This window comes from Zonotrichia albicollis, chromosome 1 (assembly GCF_047830755.1).
Source record: "Zonotrichia albicollis isolate bZonAlb1 chromosome 1, bZonAlb1.hap1, whole genome shotgun sequence".
Taxonomy (NCBI): Eukaryota; Metazoa; Chordata; class Aves; order Passeriformes; family Passerellidae; genus Zonotrichia; species Zonotrichia albicollis.
In genome coordinates, this window is record NC_133819.1 from 50,252,435 (window position 1) to 50,266,544 (window position 14,110).

Genomic DNA, 14,110 nt, shown 5'->3' on the forward strand with positions numbered 1-14,110 from the left:
GAAGTGAACTATATTGATGATCTGCTTGGATGTCGTTACTGACCTTTTTCTTTTAAATCACCAGAAAGTCACGTTCCAGAAAAGAATGACTTGTTGAATTCCTGTGCCTCATCATCACCAAGAAAGGATCACCATAGCAACAGGAAAAGACCATGCATTGTGAGAATACTCACAAGCTGAACAAGATCATGGTTTAAGATAATGTCCCAGGAGCATGGCAAAAAGCCAGCCACGGGTGGGGAGGGAGGGAAGTGGGACTTCTACAAGAACAAAGGAATTTAAAAATATCTAATATTGTAAATGTGAAATATATGTGTACTCAAGCCTAACAGTGCAAGATAGTCAACTGACAAACTGTTCAGCCCATTTGTCAGGGGAGAAAATCAGCAGGGCTTCTTATTGATAAATCCCTGAACTAGTTTTTAAAGGTCAACTGCCAAGTGACTGATGTGTGTCATTATGATTTTCCCTTTAGCCTCTCTGTTAGGGCATCCAAAATGTTTTGCAGCTAGCAGAAGATGCAGTAACTACACAGAAGAGTTTAAAGAAAACATTTCATGTAGGTCACCCATCAGGCAGAACCTGCTTAACTTCTAGTAATTATCTGCAAAATCTGATCCAGCACTGTAGTTGAGAGGTGAAAGGATCATTACATTTGTCATCTGGTGTATCTGTTCTATTTAGACACTTATCTTTGATTCCCTCCTACAACATTTTTCAATACTCAAAGTTCAATTCCACAATATTTGAGAAACAAAGCTAAAAACCTAAGCTTAACTCAAAATATGAGTCAGGATGAGTTCAGAGTATGTCACTGAATGAAATTTAAACCATATGATACTTACAACAAATTTTTTCCCGACTGTTTTATTTTCACCATGAAACATCCATCCTTAGCTCTCATGTTTTAAGAACTATTTAAAATTACATAGGTAATATAACACTAAAAGTTACAGATAAAAACATGTTGAAGATGAGAAATGCTGCACATAGTAATTGCTGCTTTCAAAGCCATGTTATTTGCAACCATTTCTTTGTGGCAAAGTGTGAGTGGCTTTTGCTTTAACATCACTACAAGTGCTTCTGTGAATTTCAAAGCTGCTTTTTGTCTTTGCCCCTTCAGCCAGTTTAGTAAAGGAATAAATTCACACTGAGACAACAGAGACTATTCCAGTTCTGGAGCCAATAACTTATGCCTCTGATTCCTCCATTTTCTCTCTCAACATAATTTGTGTTAGAAAGTCTTAAGTAGAGTTTGGAAAACACAAAAAATTCCTCAGTGGAAACTGCCAATTTACTACTGCAAAGTGACACTTAAACCCAAGCATTTTAATTTAGATGAAGATCATTTTGATGACTGCCAGGCTATGACTTTGATGACTCAAGGTTACACAGTCTAGAGAACACATTTTTCCTGTGACTGACCTATCTGTATCAGACCACCTCTGATACTTTCACAAAGACTCCAATGTTTTTACTGATATTGGTAATGAGCTGCTGAGATACCTCCTCTTTCTACCATGGAAATGCCACTGAAGAAGGCAGATATTGCTCACCAACACCTGAATGTCCTTTTACTCCTGAACCAGTGAAATGCCACTTCTTTCCTGCGAAACATATTTCTACCATCATAACTCACCTGACATTGTTGCTTTCTTTGGGGTACAGCAGTCCCTCACTAGAAGTCTTTGAAGCAATATGATCTTCTACCTCTGCTGATGCAGATCACTAGAGAGGACAAGACAAGGGACTCCCAGTCTTCCAAAAACTAATCATTACTGAAAATGAAGCTGGGTCTCTTGAGCTTTGTCTGCCCATGACTTGAAACAGTTAAGTCTGGCTATGGCAATGAAATCTATTTTTACTGACAGAAGTTAACAGAAGCTTGAGCCAGCCTACTAGCATGCTGCATGTTCCCTGACATCCTTCATGCTGTCTCTGTGTCCAAGTACTATAATTTATCCAGAAAAAAAGGTGTAAATTGTAATCTGTCGGGTCAACAAAGTTTACAAGATGAGATTGAGCCAACACAAGGTCAAGCATAATAGCATGTGCCAAGGACAAACAGGGCCTCTTTCTTTGAACTGCAGGAGCTATTAGGAACTGTGCAAATATCCTGAGCAAATCCCACTGTAGTCTTTTGCTACCTTGCACTGAAATGGACAGAAAAGTAAGCAACAAAAATTAACTACTAAGGCCCATAAGATGCCCATGATTGACAACAGCAGCACATCCTCAAGGAGTTCATGGCACATTTTCTAAAGACATGAGCCAGTGGGGAATCCTTCAGAAAATGTGTTTGTTTAGAAAGAGGAGTACAGACCACAACCTTCAGGTACAAACAGGCTGAATAATTCCAGAGAAAAAAGGGACTACTAATTTATGATGAAAAAAATTCAGGTAGAAAAGTGCATGTTTTAAGTGGGGAAGAGTCACACTGAAATCTTACAATGGCTTGGCATGGCAGCCAGCAGGGAATGACAGGTTTTAAAGAATGATACTGCTTGTATTAATGTGTGGGATCCTCAGATCTACAAGGAGCTCTGCCTCTCCTTAGAAACAACTGCCCTACTTCTCTGCTGAAGAAGAGATGAAAGGAAATGCTGCAAGGAATTCCTTGACACTGCAAGGAAAAAACCCCTAAACAACAACCACAAACCAAACCAACCAACCAAACACCCACAAAAAACCAAACCTCAAAGGTACGACTTTGACACGTACTTCTGAGAAAGACATATATACCTGCCTGCTCTCATTTAAAACCTGGCATATGGATGCATCCCCAAACTCAAAGACTAATCATTATCAAAATCGAGTTTTTCCTCTAGCATTTTAATTTTATACCACTTCAAACAACAAATTTGCCGGGAAAGCTTCTAATTTACGTTTTACAATTGAAAGCAGAATGGGGACAAAATGCAAGGGAGGCATCAATGTATGCCTGATCCTATAAATCTAAAGGTAAACTGATACTCAAGAAGCAAAAGAGAGAAAAAATCCTCTAAAGTTAGCCACAATGTATATTTTCAGGGCCTGTCAGTCACAAAGCAGGGTGAGATTGCTGGGATCCGCAAATTGTTTTGGCTTCCAGCATTTTCAGCACAAGATGAGCGCCACCATGACTAATGGGATTTTCTATTAAACACGGCCTACGGAAAGTAGACATTTCAGAAAACAAAATCAGCACTTTACATAAATGCATTTATGCTTAAAATTAGATTTGCTTTTTTTTTTTTTTGGTATGAAGCTGACTGCAATATACTCACTTATTAGGAACACAGCATAAGAAATGTTATTGTACTTTATTTATATGTACTTGAAGCTTTTTGCTGACTACAGAGAAAGTGCTATTGCATCAGTTAGGTCAAAATGCTACATTTAAATAGCCTAAGAATTACAGAAAAGAAAAATAAAGTAGAATGTTAAAAAAAAAAGAAGAATAAAAGAAAGAAAAAAAAAAGTCTCCTCTGCAACTGCATTTAAAAGCAGTAGCAAATCTCTGTCATTCCAATTTTGCATTTCCTACCTTGATTACAGCCCTAGAGTCACCTATCAATCACTTAGCTCTCATTTTTACTTTTCTTTATAGAGGAAGGCAGACAGGTTTCTTCTCAGAACTGCTCCACTGAGTGATGTGACATGAATGCCACCTTACCTGAGTCTAAGTGCCAGGGGTCGGTGGCGGCCGACATTGGTGGGATGGTGAGGGGAGACGCTCCGCAGTTGGATTCCACCAGTTCTCCTTGGATGTGGACGTGGGAGGAGGCGTTGGTAGGTCTCAGAGCTGCTTTGAGTGGAGCAATCTGGTTGAACTGGACTCTTGATAGGCAGCCAGTGAATCCTGGGGTGTTGTATTTATATATATCTTGGTCAATCTTCCCAATTTCTACGGGAAATTGAAGGGGGAAAAATATTAATCAAAACGATTCATTGCTTGGGAAAGCACAATTGGTCTGAACACATTGATTCCCAGAGCTCAGTTCCCAAGTCCCTCTCTGAAGGAGACTGAGATTGTGTCAGACCCTGACGGGTTTCTTTACATTTCATTACAGATTAAAGCTGGAAACCTTCAGGCCTTAACATGACTCGGTTTCACTGCTATGCTATCATTAAAATGAAAGGCTGGCATGAAGGAGTCAGTGAAGGAGTCATCAAAGAACAAAAGGCCAGGAAAAAATTCTGAGAAGAGTATTGGAAGAGAAGGCAGAAGGCAGCAGGACAGTCTCGGCCAGGGTGTCTCCTGCCAGCTGAAGCCACGGCTGTGAGAGATGCCCCTTCCTTAGCCCTGGCCTATTGCCCTCGTGGTTCTCCTGGGGGGGCCGGGACCACTTGTGGTCACTCCTGTCCCTCTCCTGTCTCCTCATGAGAAGTCCAAGTATTCCTTCAGCAGGAGACCAAAGGTGAAGGGACCTCCTGGGTCCCTTCTCCTAGGAGCCAAGCATTCCTTTGCCAGGGAGCCAAGCTTCCCTTCACCACTATGTTCCGTGTCCCTGTGGCCTGAGGTGGAAAACCATCCATCTCCAGTCTCCTTCCTTTCTTCTCCTGCAGTGCTGAGAGGGGGTGGGACCTCACCCAGCCCTGCTGAAGGCTGAGGGAGCTGAGACCCTGCTGCCAGTCACTTTACTGCTGCGGGCTGACAGATCAGCTGGTACCCATGAGCTGAACAGAGGGCTCTGCCACCACTCGCTAAATCAGCTGTTGTGTCTCAAAGTTGCCCCCCAGGTAGCTTTCTCCCTTCTTAAACACCAGCTAAGATGACCCCAAAATCATGTAAAGGGCCTTTACTACCCAGGAAACTGGCATCTGCCTCCAGCTGTTTGAATTCTGCCGGGATCTGCTGGAACAGCCTGAGTCACAACCAAATCAAAACTGTCCCCCTCTGTCAGCTGTCTGCATTAGAGGGGTATTAACATTTCAAAGCCTCACTGCAGTGTCTAATATAATATTTACACAACAGTGGGGAATTTGGATTCCTTTTTTCTGTGGTAGCATGGAGTGAATGAAAAGGACACATGGAAGCATCATATTTGCGCTGTATGAGAGATTATTGCTCCAGAGGCACCAGGACACTTCCAGCCACTTTTCCCTTGGTTGCTGGGTTAATGACTGGCCCTTGAAGTCACTGGAAAAAGTCATACTACACTGAGCAAAGAAGTAGAGGGACAGAGGGGCCAGAAAAGAAGGAGCAGCACCACGTTATTCAAAGCACCATGTTATTCAAAGGCAACCTTTACAGATAGGAACAAAGAAAAGTGTTGAAAGTTTTGGTTTTTTGTAGAAAAAAATGCCTGTAAATTACAAGATTGTCTCATAAAAAATAAAGGAAGGAAGACAGAGGTGGGAAGGAAAAGCTGCTGAGAGGTGTGAAGAGGAAGTGGGAAAGGGCTTTATTTTAAGAGTTTGGGGTTAAACTGGGAACCAAACTACATCTGGGTTTGAATTTTGCTACCAAAAAAAAAAAAAAAACCTAACTAAAATTATTAGAAAATGCATTACTAATCTTTTGGAAATGTCTGTATTCTGTTCTAACCAAATCAGGAACAATTATATGAGGTATGAGCTGTTCAGTACCCTTAAAAGCTAGCATGATATATATGTCAGTGCTATATTCCTAAGCATACTGAGGGCTTGGCATCAGGGATACATACATGGAGTTCCAAGGCTACAAACCAGACAAACTGTTTTATTTTTGGGGTTTACACTCCAAACATGTAGTGTGAGAAAACTGGTGGAACAGGGTCAAATCTAGAGCTCGACTAAAATAACTTCTTGGTATTCATGGAACTAAGCTACCTTTTCTGTCTTTGCAATTGTGTGGGAATGAAAAACAGGCAACATTTAGTCCCCCTCATACCTAGCACAAGGGCACACAACAAAGATGGATAATCTGAAAATTACTTGCATTAAATCATTATAAAATTCACTATACAGGACGGATTTTCTTGTCCCTGCATTCTCCCTGCTCCTTCTCACTTGAGAATGTCTTTTCTCTGCTAGTGCTTATCCAGCCTGTATTAATACTACACATTTCATGAGCTGGCAGCGAGCAGTGACCATCATCTCTGACAAAGTGGACACATCCTCAGGACTCAGATAAGGACTAGCTTAAATGCTTACCATAATTGTATTAGTCACAGCCAGCTCTCCTTTGAAAAAGTAGTTTGACCAAACCATTAGCAACACCTCCTTCAAAAATTTGATCATAAGTATAAAACCTCACCCCATGCTAATTTTCCATAATTAGTAGAAAAGCTGTACAAAAGCTAGTTCATGCATTTGAATGCTACCTGCAAACCACATACTCAAAGTTCCTTCCTGACCACAATATTCACTCTCCCTTACTTCAATAAAATATTCATGGCATATTCAGCGAAGAGCTGCATTTTTGAATAATCCCTATAATCTAAGAAACAATTACAAGACTATTCAAACACCGTAACCACTGTTGTTAACAGTTTAGTGATTTCACTCACATTTTATCTATTCAGTGGAACTTCATGCAGGAGCTAATAGCCTCCCACACAAAATCCTGACTGACAAGAACAAAGATCCATGAATATGACCCTGCTAATTTAACAACTTCAGCGCCACGCTTCTCTAACTCCATAAATAAGTGATGGATAAGATACTGAAAGAATTAAAAAAACAACAACAAAACTCCCCAACCTAACAAGGCACTTTGCTAAAGACGCGCATTTTTAGTTTAAAACATTCCACATTCCAAGTGATGGCTGTGAAAATCATCCCGTGCAGATTTCCTGCCAGCTCACATCTCACCAGTGCTAGAACAGTATAGATCAGCTTCCATGACTCTGAATTTGTTCCTGCCCCTGCATGTCCCTTGGGGCTCAGCACACTGATACCCTCTGATGTTAGGCCATTACACTTTGTTTCCCTGGGCATTTGAGCCTAATAAACCCATTTCTGGGGAGTGCAGTGATTGAAAAATGAAATATGTCTTTGTTCTCGTGACTAAAATTCAATTTTCTCTCTGTAACAAAGAGGGGAGAAAATCAAAAGATGATTACAATGACATTATTTAAAAAAAGGAAATGTACAATGCACCTACTTTGCATTATTCCAATTTTCAGCACATAAGCTGGTGGAAAGCCATATAAATATTGCAGCATACAGTATTATCATTACCCAGTAACAACATTTATATTATTGCTTTCAGACTGGATGCAACAATCTCCTGCTGGCAACTTTCCCTCAGGTATTTCTGTAATGAAACACTGCAAAAAAGTCACTTATAAGCCCTTTTTTTACTTCAACTGGTTTTAACCATTTTCTGCCTTGACCACACAACCTCCTGATGTGAGATGAAGGCCACAATTACACAAGACCAGTTGGGTGAACCCATTCCAGCACAGATGCATTGTGGAGTACAAATCCTTAACACTGAGCATTCACACAATAACTATGCAACTGCCCATCCATATGAATTAAACATTTAAAAAATCTATATAGTGTGCACACAGTGTGCCAAGAATCTCACAGATGTCACACCATGTCTTGTGTGCTATCACTCATCAAAGATGTCTTCAACATCAATTACTTGTTATTTCTGTTTTGCTATTTCTTTAACAGCAAAAAGATACAGGAATTTAATCCTTAGCTGTTAATTTTGATTTCAGAACTTATTTTTCGTGGTTGTGGCGGAAATGTGCCATATAGTGATGAGCATAATACTATTTTTCTCTTGGAAATTATGTGCTATCACTTAAGAAGTGATTTATCCACTAGGTGAAAAGATGCAAAGAACATCTATTTTCAAGCATATTTTACAGAATCACGGAATATTCTGAGTTGGATGAGACCCACAAGGATTACTGAATCCCACTCTTAAGTAAAGGCCCATATGGGGATCAACCCACAACCTTGGCACTAAGTGCACCCAGTTCTAAACAACTAAACTTATCTAATCTGTGGTACAAGACACCATTAATAAGTATCCAACATGCTGAAACTGATTATTTTATAAATCTAGAAGAAAACAAGCAAAAATAAATTATATTGAGGAAGACATTGTGGCCGGACCAGTGCATAAGTGACAAATGTGTAAGTAGCACACAGCAATAAGAGTCAGTGTAATGAGGTTACCTGTTTTTTAAGCCTTTTTGCCCTTACTACATTACCTGTAGTTGCAGCATTGTGGCTCCTGCCTAGGCACCATTACAAAAGAAACCAATAAACACTTTGAATCAGATTATTACCCATGTTGGCCTAGTCAGCACGCATCTGATGAGCTACTTGCAGAAGCAGACACATCACCAAATACAGTTTTTATCTACTTTCTCTCCCTTTTCTGCTTTCCATACTTACCCATTAAAGGATTTATAGAGAAGCTCAAAGGGCCATAGAGCTTCTAATAGCACAAGAAGTTACTGCACTGCTGGAGAGGTCTGGCTCCACTTAGTTCTACCATCTATTTTTTATATATTCTTGTAGAAACACTTAGAAAGACAAGAAAAAACCGAGAGCATGATGTAGCAGAAAACAAAGATGATGTGTTTGGTCCCACAAGGGACCAAATAGGTTTTGGTCTAAGCAGGTTTTGCATAGATGAAGAACAGCTTCCTATTTATGTAAAGTTCTCTGTGTGAGGATCCTAGAATGTTTCACACATACACAAAGCTCTGCAGCACAAAGCTGTGCAATCCAGCACAGTACTGTGCCAAACCAGTGCTGCTGTGTCCCATGTGGAAAGATGGCCTTGGACTGTTACACATGGACCTTGGAAAGTGACAGAGGAGAGAGAACCAGCCACCAGAGAAGTAAACCTACAAAACATGTTTTTATTAAATGTATGTACTGAGTATCTTTGCTCAATATCTTCTTGCTATGTAGCTGATCTGTGCATTTTTTTTCCTTGATGGGCTCTTAAATGCATATCAATACAGAAAGTTATAATAAATCCTGAACCTTGAACAGTGTTCCTGACATACAGAGACCAAGACATCTATTTATAGTAAATTGTGTTCCATTAGGAAGGAAATGTAAAAGAACTTGAAGTACAGTCTGTGAGTACGTATTACAACGTATGAAATAAATATCCTCTTATAAATTCCCTTGGAGTTTTCCAATGGAGCCCTTCAAAGTAGGAACAAGGCAAAAGCAAGGGTACATATCCTAGTTCAGCAAGGCTATCAGTAAATGTAACAGCCATCTAGCTCTTCTTTCTTTGTTGGGTGTGGGAAAGCTCTGCCCAAAGTAGCACATGGAGGGGTAGGGAGAAATAAAGCTCTGTACACTGTGTGTGATTTTGGTCTTGACAGAAGATACCTTTTAAACAAAGTAAAGTCTCAGAAGCACAACCAAAGCCCTTTTCAATTCATTTTGCTAAAAAGACTACTTTTTACACAATTTAAACAAGACATCATTTGAGTTTTGAAAATGGTGAAAAATCTAGCTGTTTGGATTTAGGACAACAACTCGTTTACACGTGCCCATTTACGCTCAGAAACATGAGAGCTTAATGATTCTGGAAAGCAAGGAGCCACATCAGCAGTGGGAGAAGTTCAGCTTTGCCATATGGTGGCATTTCTGGCTGAGCTACCAGGCTGCTCTGCTATTTCACTTAAGAACAAGCATCCACTCAGTGGGTAGACAGAAGGTAATCCATTATCAATCTCCACAGCCCTTCCGCTAGCGGTACTAAATTGAACTTAAACTGTATCATATTTTAATAGACTGCACAGGTGAAGTCACCAATTCAATTTAATGAACCACTAATTGCTTTGGGGTCAACCTTAGCAATAGATTTTCTGCTAGAAATAAAGTACCACGTGCCCCCTTGTCCCCTGTACTCAGAAAGATACCTTGTTATGTCACCCGCTGCCCAAAGAGCAGCTCAATCAGCATCTCAAGCATCTCTCTGTTGTGGTGTCAGGCTCCACACAATAGAAAGCAGTTTAAACTCTATAGCTGAAAGGAAGCTATTGATTTCAGGAATTCACAGTCCACAGAGATTGCTGAAGGAGTTTCACTTATTTGAAGCCCACATGAGCCGTTCAGTGCAACATGAAACTGCAGCACATGCCAAAACTTGGGAACTGGCATGGTGTAAAAAGCCCAAGAGAAAAAATTAATTAGCGTGGATCCCAGACATCATGAGAACCTATTTGGGGTGGCGTATTTGGCTAGACAAAAGCCACAGGGCTAAAAAGTGCATGTCAGGAGCAGTTACTGCACATCCAAAAGAGGGATAACACCAGGGAATGGGAAAATTACATTCTGGCACATTGTCTGGGTCTTCTGGTGAATATCCTCCAATGAGAAGAGGGATCATCTATAGGAACGTGCCCTCTGTTGACGGACTGACAAAACTATCCTTTGTCTCCTTAAAAAGGAAAAAAAGCCCAGAATTTTCTTTCCTCAATTAGGTAAAAAGACACCTCACAGGCCCTGGGGGACTTCACCTCAAACTTAAGGACAGCCAATTGGAAAAGAGTCAAAAAGTCCTGCCTAAGCAATTTACTAGAAAAAGAAAAGAACAAAGGAATTAATTGCTTTTCTGAGGTGTTTTACCAGAAGCAAGAACCTCTTGCACCTTGCGCGGGGGCGTGAACGGCCCTGGAATCCGGCTATCTGGTGAGGGGCGAAGGCCAGGGCCCCTGCGCATCAGAAAGCAGCCCCCCTCGGCGTCTTGGCCTTGGGCTGAGCTGGGTGTTAGCTCGGAGCAGCGCGGTGAGAGACGAATTAGGAGGCGACCACTTGCTGGGGGTAAACTGTCGGTTTATTACAGAAGAACCAACAAGGAGGGGAAACACCCAGCAAATGGCCCCGAACAGGGGGCAGGAGAGGGTTTTAAGGGAAAAGGGGGGAAGAAGGCAGGGAAACTTGGCTATCCAATAGAAATACATATTTGGAGGTACGGAACATAACTGATATACTAAAGTAACCAACTGTTATAAATTATAGGAGGGGCTCCGGGGCTACAGCCAACCATAACTCCTAGAGAAAAGAAAATTCTCGAAACCTGGGAGGAGAAAAGGAGTGATTGACTGACCCCAAGGAGGAAACAACTTTCACTTTATAAGAGAAACCAAGGGAGGAGCAGTTTCATTTCCATAGCAACCTAACTGGCAGGGTAGCAGCAGGAAGTAATACAGAAAATGGGGGGAGCAAACTAACGAACTTAAGAACACACCACAGCATCTCCCCGTTTCTTATCAAATAAAATTAAAATTTTAGACAGTCTATGCAACTCAAAAGGAAGGTGTCTGCAGCTTGTCCTGCCAATCTTCGCTTTCTTCAAGCTGGAGTTCGCTAGCCCACTTATGTTCTTGAGGCAGCTCCGTGGATCCCTCTTCATCTGAATCTCCTCCGGCTTCTGAGGAGAGGTCCTTCAGCTCGAAATGTTCCTCCAGAGGAAGTGCGGCATGATTGACAGTCGTTGAGGTGGCTTTAGCTATTAGTCCTTTGATCAAACTACGGATCAGTACGATCAAAATGCAAAATACAATCAAGCTCAAAACCACTTTACAAACTGATTCCAACACCGAACTGGCCCACCCGCTAAGGCCCCAACCCTTGAATATGTCCCCCAGCCAGTCTGATGTCTCTTGCCTGACCCGATGGACGAGGTCTTGGAGTTTTTTGATGGAGTGTCTGGTGTCCTCAGCCTGAGAGGACAGGTTCAGACAGCAGAGGCCCTCAAACTCCTCACAGTGATGGTGATGGAGCAGTAGTAGAAAATCTATTGCTGCTCTGTTTTGGAGCGTTGCCTTCCTTGTAATTTCCTCGTCTTTAAGGAGGTCGTATAACGCGGCTGAAGTATAATTGGCTTGTTTAACCACTTAACACTCCAGGCGGCCCAATTCACCCAGAGATTTCGCCACCGATAACCATGGCAATAAAATGGTAAAGGCGACGGATTTAGAATGAGACCAATGGGTAACTTTATCATCACAATCCTCAGCAAGATCTTTAAGATCTCTTTTAGATCTGGTCAATTCGGATGTGATGTTATTCCTTTTCCAATTGATAATTTGGGTGATGTTGGGGGTAAACAGCGTCAGCCGGCCAAATGAGCACGGCCCTCCGATCAGACCAGAAGAGGGGATGCCTGCCCACGCTCGATCGCCACAAATCAAGAACACCCCCCTGGGAAGGGCGTAAGGGGTCCGCTTGGTAGAGGTGGGGCCCATGATTTTTAGAACAGCGCGGCACCACTGGCTCGCTTGATATTGCTTCTTTGTCTGCCGGACCAAGAAAATTTTCGAGAAAAGAAAATTCTCGAAACCTGGGAGGAGAAAAGGAGTGATTGACTGACCCCAAGGAGGAAACAACTTTCACTTTATAAGAGAAACCAAGGGAGGAGCAGTTTCATTTCCATAGCAACCTAACTGGCAGGGTAGCAGCAGGAAGTAATACAGAAAATGGGGGGAGCAAACTAACGAACTTAAGAACACACCACAGCACACCTGGCTAGGTTTTTCTCTGTAAAGAGTTTTGTTATTTTGCCTTTTATTAAAACTTTTCTGTTTCCAACACTACCACAGAAGCCATCCTGCTGATTTTATGCCTTCTAAGGTAGCTGAGCTATCTTGGGTGTGATACAGATCTCCAAAAGTTTATGAGACCTGGCTCAAGGAGACCATATATCAATCATCCATTTGCTATCTGGCTGTTTATATCTCCTCTGTCCTAAGAGCAGCAATTTCTATATAAAAAAAACCCAAAAACATGCGTATACCATTTAACTGTGTAGACAATGTGTGATTTTAGAGATGCTAAATACTCCCTGTACAAAGCAGAGAAGCTAAACTCTCAGAACTACATTTAATGAGCTGTACTAAATGTCAAACCTCAAGATGTATGGGGACTGAACTGAGCTACTGTAAAGACTCTTCATGGCCCTCAAACATCCCTGGCTTTTAATTTCAGCCTCTGAAGTAAATTTCAGTAAGTGGCACAAACTAAGCATAAAACAAAAAATAGGAACTCTATTTTGTTCATTACTCAAAAACGAACTAGTGCATGTTGCTTTCTGGACACTCGTACCAGTGGAACAGGATGCTCATTTATGGAGAACATGCTCAGGGGATGCTGGGGGCACAAAAGGGTGAGCAGCCCCTGAAAATGGGCATCTGAGCTTCACAAGACCCAACTGTAAATGGCAACCAAGTGCTCCTTATGCAAAAATTAAAATCCTGAGCAGCAGACAGACTTCTTTTAGTCCACAGGTCTGCAAGGGCCAGGTGATACCCAGGTGCCTCCCCACCTGTCCCCTTCCCATCAAGTTAATACAGTAAAGCTGCAGGTGGTCTCCAGCCCACAATGTGTTGGGAAAGCCATCCTGTCACTCCCTCTTCTGGCTCATGTCATCTGCCCCCTTCACCCTGCAACTGTGATCAGACCCCAAAGTCAGAGGCCTCCAGATATGTCTACACCTGATTGCATTTCAGAGCCTTAAGGTTTCCCTCACAGTGTGGCCTTATCCTGTGACATAATCCTTCTGTGGCTATTTTAAATTTTGCTCTGTAAATTTATTTCACTTGTTGTAACCCTTCTGATTTCCTTCCATAAGATGTTATAGCTTGCATGGAATAATTTTGTTTAGATGCTTTATATCAAGACCGGCAACCCCACTGACCATGCACTGACACACAGAGATGTTATTTATGGTCTGTGAAGCACTGTGCCAGAAACAGAGGGATTTAACATTAACCCAGCAGTGCCAAGCAACAGTGTTGCAGAGCATATTCATGGCGCTTTCATGGTGCTGGCTGACATTCAAGAAATGGCCTTTCCACCTACAGTACAAGCAAGAGGAAAATTACTTATGAAGACTGTAACAGCCCAGTGCACATTTTAGTTGCACCAGCAATTTTATTAGAATTGCCCAAACAAAGGCCATTCCTTTATGAAACATTTCTGACACTTTTTCCACAAGCTAAAAATCAGGGGACTGCATGAAAAATACACAGGATTAGAGAATCTGAGCTGGCCTGGAAGCTGTGCTGCAGCCCTGGAACACTTCCAAACCCCAGTCCCTGGCAGAGGAGTTATGGCTTTCGGGTCATGCTGTAATAGAGACAGTAAATCACTGACATGAAATACACTTCTATCAGAGTCCCATTATTGCAGGAATAATAAAGACTAG

General features: G+C 41.7%; 1 protein-coding gene across 1 annotated transcript in view; it reads right to left on the reverse strand.

The window, feature by feature from the left end:
• CNTNAP2 (contactin associated protein 2) overlaps positions 1 to 14,110 on the reverse strand; it is a 1,022,680-nt gene that overhangs the window by 12,516 nt on the left and 996,054 nt on the right. The window contains exon 22 of the mRNA XM_005485915.4: positions 3,656 to 3,886. Coding sequence (XP_005485972.2) covers positions 3,656 to 3,886 — 231 coding nt within the window. The remainder of the gene's footprint in view (positions 1 to 3,655; positions 3,887 to 14,110) is intronic.